The 13,806-nt window shown below is 43.1% G+C and overlaps 1 protein-coding gene across 1 annotated transcript; it reads right to left on the reverse strand.

Moving 5' to 3' along the window:
- Window positions 1-6,641: 6,641 nt before the first annotated feature.
- Window positions 6,642-13,761, reverse strand: YIPF5 (Yip1 domain family member 5). The gene is made up of 5 exons (NM_001198637.2): window positions 13,437-13,761; window positions 12,382-12,551; window positions 10,620-10,765; window positions 8,149-8,330; window positions 6,642-7,676 (listed from the first exon to the last, which is right to left on the reverse strand). The coding sequence occupies exons 1-5, from the start codon at window positions 13,538-13,540 to the stop codon at window positions 7,514-7,516; spliced, it is 765 nt and encodes a 254-aa protein (NP_001185566.1). The 5' UTR covers window positions 13,541-13,761; the 3' UTR covers window positions 6,642-7,513.
- Window positions 13,762-13,806: the final 45 nt, after the last annotated feature.

The following is a 13,806-nucleotide window of genomic DNA, read 5'->3' on the forward strand; positions in this document are numbered from 1 at the left end:
CTTCAGAAATGCTGTGCACGCAGAGCGGGCCCTCAGTGCACACAAACAAATTAATCAGAAGGAAACAGCAGAAAACTCCCTTCGAATTAATGAAGCAATTTAACTCGGAGACTGCGGAAGAAAGACGAGAACTGCCGTTGCATTTCTGTAGTGTCAGGTCTGTAATGTATGTTCCTCGTGCTCATGGTTAAAGGGCAATTCATGGCTACAAAGGAAGATTGCCTCTGGGGACACATTTCCCCCTTCTGCAGGGCAGCAGCAGCTCCCTGCTGTGATTAGAGCAGCCCGGGCCATGCACAGAGAGGCACAGCTCTGCACTGGTGAGGAAGTGGACCACAGGACCTAAAATACCTATTAGCACCTCGAGTATTTAAAGCCCTTCAGGATTCCCAGCATATAAAGCTCTGCTGATTTCAGCTGGTGAGAATCACCAGGTCAGAGAAAATTGGTTTTCTCACCGGAGCTGAGCTGCAGGGTAAGAATGGGGCATCGTGCTGCAGAATTACTGCATGATGTACTAACAATGCATATTTTTACATGTTCTCTACAATATTGCTAGGATATCTTAATGACAAATAAGGAAATCTTTGTTTTTAAACACAAGATTTGAAGCCATCTAGCTTGAATGTTTACATGCTACTCAAAATGGGACAATATCCCAATCCCCACCATGCTGCACCAGGGCTGGCACTGCAGGCTGTGCATACCACAAGGATTTACATACATGGAGAAAAGCCAAGAAAATAATCCCGACTGAGCAGTGCTCCTGACACTCATATTTAAACAACTGATTGCCAGGGAATGTATTTTTCCCCTCTCTCTCCCTTTCTCTGCTTTTCATGATTGTTTGTTAAATATATTAAGACATTCCCTTTGCCTCATGCTGGAGCTGAGACCTTCTGCACCTCATTGCCTTTTGCACTTCTCCAACTGAATTGCTGTGTGTTTGCAACAGGTCTTGCTGAAGTGATAGAAGTTACATGCAGAAAAGGTGACCTCGTTCCCTCTGTGTGTGCTTAAATGATGTCACGCATGGGGTGAGCTGCTCAGCAGCACGCTGGGATGGCCAATGGCAGAGCTGACTGCAGTGCTGACACAGGCAGAGCTGCCCCGGCTGACACACACAGGATATGCACATTTTCAGACATAAGCTACAGATTCACTCCAGATCTGAAGCAAAAAGGGTCTGAGGCAGAATTAGGCCTTTTGAGCTCTGTTAAGGCTCAGGCAGAACATTACGACCTCCACACTTATCACACAAGTTAACATCATTTGATTGCTGTGAATTCATTCCCAATTAACAGCGGCGCGAAGGAGTGAAGGATCCAACGAGGTGGGCTCACCCCAATCAATCACTTGGAATTACAGCCTCCCTGGCTCTTGTCAATATGTGTATTTAAAATCCAACACTGCCGCTTTATCCGGATGCGACAGTGAAATCCCAGAGATCGGGGAGCAAAAGGAGAAAGGCCTGTTCAATTAAACCACCCTTAACGCTTAATGCGGACAACATGATCTGACCTGTAACCAAGCAAATAAAATAAACCAGCCTATTGCTTCAGAACCAATATCTCAACCATGTAAACGTATGAATAAATAAGAGGTTTGGATCCAAAAGGTTCTGCAGTCAGATGACTGTGATGTATCTGTGCTGCTCAGTGTCAGCGCTGACGTCTAAAAGTGAATTCTCAGCCTGCGATCAAAACGCCATCACAGGATGGCTGAGGACACCCAGCTGAGATGGAAGGGCTGAGAGTGAGAATCCCAGGGCAGCACAGAGTGGGCAGAGATAATGCCAGAGCCAATGGTGGGTAATCAAGGAGGTGTTCTTGGCTCTGAGTCACCGCTGCTGACATCTGCACTCAGGGCACCATTTTCCCACATCAGATTATGTCTGTACATCCTTTCCCCTTCTTAACTCTTAAGAACAATACAATTGTTGTGGCCTCTTACTCAACTAAAACATAATTACACTACTAATTATTTTAGGGAGATGCATGGCGTTTACATGGAAGGCATTTGTGCACTGCCTCACAGCAGGAGATTGCATTCGTACTGCAGTGCTGAGCTCCAGCCCTGCACAGGGACAGGATGCTGAGCTGCTCCATTTCCCCCTGCCTGCTCCATCTGCCCTCAGCATCAGCTCCACAATCAGCAAACTGCTTTTGGAGTCGATTCATGAACTCAGCCCAGTTAACTCCCAGATTTGCTTAACCAAAGGCTGGCTGCTAAAATCTGTGACCCCGTTTGCAAAGCATGGAGCAAATATTCCTTCAGTATGGAAAGCAAAACAAGAACCTCTTCTCACATATCACATCACCCAAAGCTCCCAAACCCACCACTTTGTTTTTAAGGCTGAAGTAGCCCCAAAATACCTGGCAGTGAAATTGTATGTCTAAAAAGCACTGAGAAGGTTAAAATATGCAGGATCATTTTTGTAATACTTTGGTCTGATTATTTCAGCTTCTCAGTGGTAAATGCCATCTCGGTGGTTGATGACAGTAAGTGAGCCAGCAAAAAGCTGATGCTCATTCTTCAATAAAGACAGTGAAGACCGTACTGCTCACATTGGTGCCACTTCGGGTGCAAAGACTTCAGGGCAGTAAGAAAGTAGAAGGCACTGCAAGTGAAGTAGAGTTCAAAGCGATCTCCATAAGTTGGAGAAATGATCAGAACCGTTCTGAGAGAGTTCAGTAAAGCACACAATCCTGTTTTAAAGAACCGTCAGTGCATACAAACACAGCGGGAAGGCATGGGCTCAGCAGCATTTCTGCAGAAGAGGGTTTGGGGACTGCAGGGCATAGTCAGTCCTTCCGAGAAGGAGAAGAATGACACGGGAAATTAGAGTGAGTTCTCCATTATGTAAGAGGCTGTTGCCAAAAGGAAGTGAATGAGCTGTCTTACATGTCTATTGTGGAGAGCGGAGTAATAACAAAGTGCATTAAAGGAAGGAAGCAGTAGGAAGAAACAAGCCTGACATCACGGCCCATTTTCTACTCACAAAGATAGCAGCAGAGCACCGACGAGGTGTGAGAGGCGGTTGTGTCACATCCCTGCAGCAGACCTGCAGGAAGGGCTTTGGGTCGGCAGGTTGGTGGCCTTTGGGCATCTGGCAGACTTTGGCTCAATGAACCCAGTAGAAGCAGAGTAGCAAGTAACATGACTGCTGGCATTAGCTAAGTGCAGGTGTTGCCTTCTTTAGAGCTCCTCACCTTGTCTGAAGCAATGATGTTTAATTTGGACACAACACGGAGATGAGAAAACCACCCCAAATGTGAACGTCCCCATCTGTGATTTGGTGCAGCACCGCCTGCAGTGCTGAGGAGCTCCGTCAGCTTCTGCTGGCAATTAACATTTGAACCAGCTACTAAAACAACCAAAGATTGACTCGTATTAATAACTATTACATCAGCAAAGCAAAAGGCACTAAACTAATTAAAATCCTCCATTGCCTGTCTTGGCTCTTCAGCGCATGTCTTGATATTAGCACAACATGAGCATCAGCATGTTGGGGTGAGCAGGTTAATGCAGTGAGTTCTGCAGTGTGATTTTCATTTCAGCAGATCGTATCATTTACTGACACAAAAACCCCCTCCAATGTGTTCAGGTCTGCACATTTCAGGGGGCCGGGAGCTGGAGCAGACCTAGCAATAAAGCAACTAACAGGAGAACAACAACAAAAGAACACCTTAAGAGCACTGTGCCCGCAGTTCTCCCCAGCACAAACTGCTGTTTGGCCAATGGCCTGCTGCCATTGATTAGGAAAGCACACAGCTGGCAAATACAGCTGACAGACTTTCAAATTACAAAACTTTCTCCACTTCCAAGCTGTGCCCCAGAGCACCAGGCTGGGAACGCACCCCCAAAGAACCATCTCAGTGTGCTTTGCTGGGATAAAGATGACCGAACACAGCAGGACATGGACAACCACACACGTCCCTTTACATCACCCCTCAAAGGATGCCTCCCTGCCTTGCAGGAGGTCCTCACACCGAGGTGTTCAGGTTTGTAGCTCCTAAATTAGTAACAAAGAACTCTTTACAAACTCTTCTAATCCCACAGACCATGCGTATCAATTGTTTAGTTCTGGAGGGGTGATATTTAGCTGAACTAAAAAAGCCTATTGGTGGGAGGATGCATCATCTCACATGGAGAAAAGGCAGTGCTACAACACAAGCCGTGCCCAGAGCCTGCCTGTACCTCCCAGCAGCTGGGAAGTGAAAAACCATTTCTGCTTTTGCACTGAGTAGAGAAAATGAAGACTTCTACAAGGAATGGGAGGTAGCAAAGATTTCCCATTGCCATGAAGGCTACCCTGCACGCACAGCTCCTCTGCTAATTTCACAGGCCAGGGCTGAAGTGGAGCCCTTGCCTGTGACAAGCAGCAGAAAGCCAAGCACACATCAGCTCTTTGACTGCCTGGGGATGCAGGTGCTAGTGATGGGGCAAATGAAGAGGGGAGACCCGTGTCAGCTGCAAGCCCTGCCTAACAGCACACCAGGCACAGTGCTGCACAGCAGAGGTTACAGGCCCACCCAGTGGAGCTGCTGGAAACAGCAGGCCCAGTTACTGCAGTCACTGCACTCCATCTCTCACAGGAGCTGTAACTTTGAACATGATTTTTAAAAAGCGTTGCCAGCATCCATATTTGAATTCTTTGAGCTGAATAACATGTCAAGAGAATGTAGGATGAAGCAGAGAAAGTTAATACTTGATCTGAAACTAGGTGAGATTTTAACATTAGACAGGGGGAGAGCGTTCAGGCTGATGAAGTCAAAAAAGGCACTTCCACAAGGCAGAGAATTACAGCATGCAGACCTGTCATCCCACGCTATGGCCAGACTCCATAGTCTGAAATGCAACTAACAGTGAAACAAAATTCAGGACAAAATAATATTAGAGAAAAAAAAAATCAATACAATTGATTGTGGATAGGCAATAAACAGGGCCAATGGAATCACATTAACTGATCTATCAGAAAGTTGGGATATTTAAGACCACCAGATTAGGTATGTTTTTATGAAGCTATGAATTAGTGTTTGACATTTTACTCCCAGCCACTCCCATACCCAAGAGCCCATGTAGAAATCAGGGCTAAGCTCTCCACCACGTGATGAAGGACACAAAGCTCCCCTGAAACCAACAGATGAACCCCAGTGCTCCAGCAGAGCACGGCCATGGGTGTGCTTCCCAAACTCAGCAGTCACACTGTTAGTGCTACACTGAAACAAGTGTGTTTTGATGTTTTCCACTGCGCACTTCGCTTCTAGGATGAATATGTTAAACTGTTCTTAATAACTTTTCAGTCACCACACGAGGATATTATCTACAAAATCAGTGCAAGCTTTAAGAAATGAACCATATCCATATACATAAGGTAAACCTAATCAGACAACAAAAATAACAAAGCAGTGTTTGAGTATTAGAACCTGATATGCACAAGAAAGTTTGTGAGCTTCTCTACTTAGTATATTTTATATAAATACATTAATAAATGTACTTACTACATTTCATTTGTAAAGACAATCACTGTAACTTACCTGCAGCAGTACTGGACAGCATGCTGCACCAGCAGGTAATGCTCCTCATTAGACACAGTAAGAACTCTGCACCAGGGCCTGCTCACTCCAAGAGCAGAACTAGGGAGCACAGACTAAAGCATTTCACTAAATAAGTGCAACAGTTCTGTTTAGGATGATAACTTGTAATAAGGTAGCAAAGGAGAAAATTATCAGGGCTCTTGAATTCAATTCTGGAAGAAAATTTAAGGTTTTTTTTTAATCTTATGTGCATGAATTTTAAAATTCATTGCCATAGCCAGTAATAGAACAGCTCAGTGCATTGGTAACTGGTTCTTAATGAGTCTACACTCATTCAGTGTATCCCACAACTCTTTGTAACAGGATAAAGTGGCTCTGGCCAATAAAGTTGGATCTTGTCAGTAACTTCTAGCAGCACTAGGAAGGCATTTTTAGGAGAAGACAAAGAATTGAGGGAAGAGCAAAGAATAATGCATGCTGAAACACACAAAGTGAGACCAACTAAGAGGAATGTCTCATTAAGATGAATGTCTCACTATGTAAAGCAATGGCAGTTTTCCACCAAGCCTGCCTTTGAAGTAAGACCCATTTGCACACAGAGACTTAGTGGGTGCTACCAGAACGCTTCTGATTCAGCTCCAGAGACCAACAGAGAGCTGCACAGACCCGGCAGATTAACATGAGACAAACACCCACCATAAACTCTATGAAATGAAATCCCCTGGATTAAATTGCCAACAAAATGGTAATACTTCATTGGAGCGTTCTCATTTCTAGGGGGGAGTGAAAAAAATCACATCCCTTTCCCGTGAAGAGTTCAGTGTCTACATCCTTTTCTTGCTTATTTTGAGAATTAGGAAGAGCTGACATGCAGACCAAACACCTTTGCTTTCCCACTTCTCACACCTGTAATCTACTTTGTGATAACAGCTGTTTGCAAGAAGTCTCATGTTTCTAAAGTACAATCAAATACTCCTGGCTGAAGCAGGCACCAAATCCACTGACTGAACATACTTTTAAATATTATTTTGCTGCTATATGAAAGTTTATTTTAGTAACTGAAGTTCATTCAAAAATAAAGGTTGGAAGAAGCAAACACCATTTTCAAAATCTAAGGAAAATTTAATCAATGTGCCTTAATTTACTTTTACAGTAACTACAATACTGACAAGCATTTTCAAAATGGTGTTTTTCTTAGAAGTACTTCAAGAGATTACTCTGTCTACTAATTTGTGCACCATTAGGAAAAAACCTCTAGTTGAAGTCTTCAGAAATTCAAGTTAACACAAAGCTACTCAGACACCCAGATGTATTCATATTTCAAGTGTGACAGAATTACAGAAACTTCTAATTTTTAAAGCATCTGTTTTCCAATTCATTATTTCAGTTTCTGACATCCTGAAATACTATCACATCAGATGAACACATAAAGGAGACTAAAGAAATTAAGAGTGTATTTGTTAAAATACAGGAAGTAATTGCATACGTTCCGTGCACCTATAAGAGGGGAGAGAAATAGGTCCTTTATTACTGCAGATTTATCCAAAGAGAATGCCAATCCCACACTGCCTGTGGCTTTGTTAACTTCTGCTAAGAAAAAAATCTTACAGTCTGTAACCCTTCTCCCTCTCCTCTCCTTCACCCCTCCCCTCCCCCCCCCCCCCCCCCATCTTACATAAACAACCAAAAGTTACTTTTCTGAAGATATAGGAATGGGAAAAAAATACATTAACTTGATAAGCATGAACACTTATTAAAGCTATAGACACCTCAAGTCAATTGAGAACAGTATTCAAAGTTCTAAAAAAGTGAACACAAGACATTTGTTTCCATTTTCCAGATGGTTTAAACCTGGTCTAAGTTTGCGATGTCCCCACTATACAGGTGTTTGCAGCTGCTTCTGGTCCAATGAAATATCCCGAGTTGATGTCTTCAGTTTGGCCCACTGGAGTCCAACAATTTGTACAGTCTATTCAGAACACAGAAATGAGAGCAAAGACCCCATACAATAAAGCACAGGGATATGCTACTAGAAGTTGTTGTCCTTCCATTGCTAAGGCAGAAATAAAGATTTTGGAAGCGGAAAAGCTGCACCAGCCAATGATCCCAGCTGTGAGGATAATTCCCATCACTCCCCTGTAAAGATAAAAGTAAAACAAGAACTCATTTATGACTTGTGCATATACTTACAGGAAGTGCAATTGGATCCAACACCTCTTAAAAGCTAATATCCTTTGAATTGACATCCCTCTCTTGCTTTAAGGAAAGCCACACTGATTTCCTTTTGTTTGAAAAAAATCCATTTTGCATCTTAACTTACAATTAGTTTTTAGACATGACAGGTACTAAGATTAATCAGATTCAAAGCTGACTGAAAACAATATCGTTATTTGACTCTGTGCATTTAAAAGCTGTTGACTGACTTAGAAGCAGTATTCCCACCTTTCTTTCTACCTGAAGAGTGTCAATACTTGTAATTTTACACTTACTACAAATTCCTGTCATATCCAAATTACAGGCATCCTCATCACTGAACATCAAGATTTCTTTTAATAGCTGCCTTTATCTCACAGGAGCGGAATCTACAAGTTACAGTTCATGTACTTACTGCAATGAAAATACAATGGCAAAAGTGGAGAGCAGGATCATAGGAAGAAGACAGTATCCAAGGACACTAGCGACACAGCCAAACGAGACACCCGTCATGCTCATCAGGTTCAGGAGACAGAACATCCCTAAGCATCCAATTGCACTTATTCCATACACGTAGCCAAACTGAATTTTGCCAGCCTGAAAGTCAAGCAGAGCAGCGCATGTTAATTACCAGGACAGGCAATGCCCCTCTCAAGAAAAGAAAAAAAAAAGAACATTAACAAAACATTCTCATTTTCCCCATCATCCCTCCAATCCCAACAGCTGTATTAAAATTCAACATGCAGCATCTTCCCACAACCCAAATTCCAGCACACCTATGTACCTCAGGCACTCAAGAAGCATGTTTTTCCTAAGATTACATATTTCAATAAATAGACTTTAATAAAATTGTTACTGTTTGATCTGGGCTGCAAAAGCCTACGAGCTTTCAGCAACCAACTTGTAGTATGCCTCTGAAGATTTCTTGCAATAACAACCTTTGCAGAAGTAACATCTGAAGATTTAAGAAGTTTGGAACTCCTTTATAAATCCATTGAATTCTTTATTTGGGATTTGCAATAGGCTCCGCAGCACTACAGTACAATGTAAATCATAAATAAGCAGCAACCTCACCACTCTCTGCAACTTCTTGTTGGGGGGAAAGCACAGGGGAAGATGACAGCATCTAGCCCCTGCACAGATGTGTGGGATCACCCCAAAGCTGTGCCAAAGCAGGCTCAGATGTTAGGAGACGCTCTCTCCCTGTGAGGGTGGTCAAACATTGTATAGGCTTCTTAGAGTAGCAAATGCTGCCTCATGTCAGTCAGTGTTCAAGAGGTGTTTGAACAATGCCCTCAGAAATGTGCTTTAACTTCTGGTGATCTTTGCAGTTCCCTTCCCACTGAACTCTTCTATAGAAGTTCCCTAAAAGGCTGAAGCTGAGCTGCAAACTACTGTATATGAAGAGCAGAATTAAGTCATATAAATTTAAAAAAAAAGTCAAAATCAGAACTTTGCTCAACTTGCAAGTATGTTCTTTTGTAACACGTGCATCCTATGTCAACATTTGTTTTTCCAGCAATATCATCTTGTTATCAAAATGCCACAATTCCAGCCCTGCAGAAAGACAGGGCCATGAGGAGTGCAGTGCTCCCCTGGTGCACAACCCCTGTGCCTGCCTGCCACTGCCTCCCACAGTACGGTATCTATAGCTCAGCTCTCCCCTCCCTCAAGTGCTACAAAACCTGCTTTAATCCTTTCTTTTTCCCCATTCTACGTTTGCTTTCCCTCACTACACCCTAACATTCTTCCTTAGTATTTTTATTTAAAATTCAGATAAAATAATAAAAATAACCTTGTCAGGGCTCAAAACACCACACAGGAGAAAGTGATCATTTCTCAGTAAGAGTACATTCAAAATTACCTATTATGAACATGTTCATTAATTTTGCTGTCCCAGTTGCCATAAATGAAGTTAGGTATAAAAGTAGGCTTACACCCCCTCGACGCCAAAGCACTGCACTGCAGCAAAGTGCAATTTCACTAAAAACTAAATGCAATGCCCAAAGACATCTAAAGAAAACTGATGGAAAATACTGAGGCTTCCCATAACAAGGAATTCTGCCTGCTGCTACTCTGTCATTTAATAGTTGACACTTGAGTCATTAAAGCACGATCTAATTTCAGTAAAGCTCAATTAAAAAGAAGGCTTCATCAGATGCTAACCTATTAAGAAGTATAAACTATTTGAAAGTAGATTTACTTTAAAAGTGCTTTTAGATCAGCTATTTATACCAGCAGACAAACCAAATGCATCAACTGTAACAGCACTGGTGAACTCAGAACACATGAGCCTCCTCAGGCCTGGTGGAACAGTGTAGAAACAACAAAGTATCACAGAAAAGACACAGGGAAACAAAACAGAGAAGCCTCAAGCATTAAACACAAGTGCTAGTAAAAAAAATAAAAAGAATATTCAAATACTGAACATGCACATTTTCCTGAGTCTTGATCAGAACCAGGTGCTTCAAAAAGACAGTGCATGGCTCTGAAAGCCAAACAGCTCAATCTCCTAAAAGCTACATGTAAAATCTGAGAACATGGGTCACACATGTTCTGTGACAAAAAGGATCCATATTCCTCAAAAACAAAGCATACAAAGAAATAGGCATTCCAGTTAAATAAGCATCATGCAGAAAGCAAGCTCTAAAACCTTCATTTAAACCCTGCAGAAGAAAAAGGATAATTAACTTATTAACTCCAACAAGCATTGTACTAAGCCCCAGTTCCTCTTTCATTAAGCTAGAAACTCTCACACACGATGCATTTTTTTGCCCACCAGGCTAAGGAGTCACTTCCAACAAAGCCACATGTAATTTGGCTTTTTCCCCCAGTGTCTCCAAGCATGAAAGCATAAACAATAACAGGAGGTAATTAGTATCTTACCAGTAACAACGTGGCTCCAAAAGCTAAACAGAAGACCATTGGTCCAGCCAAGTCAGTCTCATTCATGATGCTGCCATCTGCTACTTTTAGTGGGTGCAGAACTGTTAGCGTCTTCTGCCAGATGTGGTCAAAATTGATCCCCAGTTCTACAAGTTACATAAGAAGAATTATGCATATATATATATATATATATATATATAAATAAAATTTCCCCCCCCTCTTCTCCTCTTGCTCCATTTGCTTTGTTGTCACTTTCCCTACCACTCCATTTGTATGGCAAACAGGTATACAGGTATAGGACCAGAGAGATTATCGCGTTACAAAGGAGTAACGGAATAAAGATCTTACCCATATCCTGGGCTTGTGGAAGGGCTCCAAGAGAAGTGATCTCCAGATAGAGATCCTTCCTCCTTGGGGAGCCAGCCCTTAAATGGGGTCTAGGAGGGGTGCAGCCAGACTCCACCCCTTCCGGTCACTCAGGTGAAATTGTGTTCACCTGTGCCCCTGCAGCTGACTCAGCACTCGCCTCAGGTGGTCAATCAGAGGTTCAGGCCATGATTCAACAGCTCCCATACACCACTCTAAAATCTTCTCCAGGAATTACCTTAGAGAAACCAGAGAATGGCGTAATTCCACCTCTCCTCAAGCTGCTGAGTACACTGCTTCTACAGATTCCAGCTCTCAAACACACTGAAGTGACAAGCTGGCTTCTAAAGAACCAGATAAGAGCATAAAAGCTGGGTTCTGTGTCAGACCAAAGTTCATGTAGCCCTGTACACTGCTGTCCTTGTATGTGGCCTAAAGCACATACGTACAAAAATATCAGAACAAAATATGCAGACTTCTCAAACATTCCCCAGGTTTCCAGTGACCGATGGCTCAGAGATTTGTAATTCAAAGTAGTTTCTCTATACTTAGTTTCTTTTCAGTGGGCTTCCTTCACAAATCAGCCATCCTACCAGTGAATCCACTCGAAAACACAGTCATCTTATTTAACACTGATGTCTCATAACATGCGTTTTACAGCTCCCTGCAGCTAGAAATGATTTCAAGTCTCTATCCACACAGTTTCACCACAGTTGCACATGCAAACCTAGTTACAGATGTAGTGATCATCTTGGGCCCTGAGAAGCATCTACATAAACAAGTGCATTCTGTGAATAATATATGCAAGCCCAGACAGGTGGAAGAAAAACACAACAACTTTAAATCAGCAACTGAAAGAGCCTCTTCAGTTATTTGATAATTAACAATGATGCATGAGTTGGAAACTCAAAGCATCCATCCAGGCACTCACTACATATCCATTCTGGCATTTGGCAGTCTGTATTCTGGACAGGAATTTCTGCAATGTTTAGCACTCGCCTTCAGCAATGAAAGATTTCAGTTCTAACCACAGAATCAACTGCAACTAACAGCATCAATTTGCTTCCATACAAAACAGACAATTTTAACTATTTTTTAATTTACAATTGAAAGAAATTGAGCATTCTGTCGTGTTGCACAAAATCCTTTTAATTTATCCTGCCTTCCACAGAACAGCTAGTATAAATAAAGCATAATGCTACAGCTCTGCCTAGAAATTCACATAAGTACATACTTTCTGTATACTGAAATACAGTTAAATAAGAAAAGATAATGAGAACATCAACTCAATTGCTCACTTTCTGAAACAGAAAATCTATACTCTGCTACTCCAATCACTCAAACTGGGGACCAAGTAGAAGGAGTTCTGCATTTTGGCCATAAAGCATAAGTTTACCTTCTAATAGAGGAGGCTCATCCTCAAAATTACTTCCATAGAACGACTGTGCTGAAGTTGGAGTATACGTCTGTGTTGGCTGGTAAATCTGCCCTGTGTAAGGCTGCTGCTGCATCATCTCGGGAGGGACAAATCCACTTTGTTGAGAGTACTCGTAGCCTCCATACTGCCTGTAAAGAATTACATCAGATCATGGACAGATAAAGAATTTGATTTTAAACACCTCCATGCAAAACTCAAAGCTCATACACAGTAAGCAAACAATCCAGCCCATCTTCTTGTTTTAGTTACCTTCCACAATGCCTCTCAGATCTAGGCCTGCTGGGCACTTAGCCACTTTCTTCTGTTGAAGCCCTTATAACCAATACTGACATGCTGCTACCAGCTAAACAAGAAACTATTGCTGCACGTGCTAGTATTGCTTTTTGCTTTCAAGTCATAGGCCTGCACAGAGATGTATTACTACTGCAGCACACAGGCAGATAAGAGTAGTAGAACTGTCCAAAATGAATCCATTTGTACCTTAATCACTACTGACATCTCATTTGATGCCATCATCAGCTCACGCTATCACTTTTGCCTCCCCCTATATTTAGAGGGCATTAAAGAATAAAAGATGAAACTAAAAGCCCTGTTTCCTTCCACTGCTGCATCATGAGCATCAGTTAGCATTACCAGACAGAGGAAGGAGTTACTAAATGGAAGTTAAATACTTAATGACATCTACCTACAGGACGTGATATGGGAGAAAAGCAACTTTTCAGTTTCTGTTTCACATCTTCTCAGGTTTTTACTAACAAGTTGATTCATGCTGTCTTTGGAATACCTTCATTGTACATTTCAGGCACATACAAATGCTGCACATTTTTTTAATTAAGGCCTCATCAGAGCTCCATTCCACTCCTAAACAAACCCCCGAGTTACTCCAGCCACTGTCCGACTCCAGGGCCGACCACAGAGACTCCAGTAAACGCCTCTAATGTACTCTGAACTGCAGAAAAGGAAAGCGTAATGTATGAACAGACGCCCATAAAGAAGGCCCCGCACCCCGCTACCTGCTGTAGGGCCTTCCGCCGCCGTACTCGTAGGGCTGCGCCTGCTCGTCGATGCTGTAGCTGGTCTGGAAGAAGTCCGTGTTGAAGCTGTCGAACCCGGACATCGCCGCCAGCTGCGGGGCGCTCAGCCCGGGGTTCCCGCGGATCTCCTCAGGGGCAGCGGCCCTCGGGGCGCTCCCGCAACTTCAGGAGCCGCTCCAGGAGCCACCCCCCGCTACGGTCGGGCAGGAGCGACTTATTCCAGCAGACCCGCCCCGGCGCCCAGCCCAACGCGCTCACCGCAGTCGCAGCGCGGCCCACGCCCGCCCCGGCCCTGCGACGTGTCAACGCGCCGCGCGAGCACTTCCGGGGCCGTGACCTCGCGCATGCG

The sequence above is a fragment of the Gallus gallus genome, chromosome 13 (assembly GCF_016699485.2).
Source record: "Gallus gallus isolate bGalGal1 chromosome 13, bGalGal1.mat.broiler.GRCg7b, whole genome shotgun sequence".
Classification (NCBI taxonomy): domain Eukaryota; kingdom Metazoa; phylum Chordata; class Aves; order Galliformes; family Phasianidae; genus Gallus; species Gallus gallus.

What these genes read in the sequence shown, in the direction of transcription:
- YIPF5 (NM_001198637.2), bottom strand. Translation starts at nt 13,540, where the DNA reads ATGTCCGGGTTCGACAGCTTCAACACGGACTTCTTCCAGACCAGCTAC. An exon ending in TGAGCCTCCTCTATTAGAAG is followed by an intron (nt 10,766 to 12,381) that starts GTAAACTTATGC and finishes TGTAACTTGTAG; the next exon opens with AACTGGGGATCAATTTTGAC. An exon ending in GCCATTGTATTTTCATTGCA is followed by an intron (nt 7,677 to 8,148) that starts GTAAGTACATGA and finishes TTATCTTTACAG; the next exon opens with GGGAGTGATGGGAATTATCC.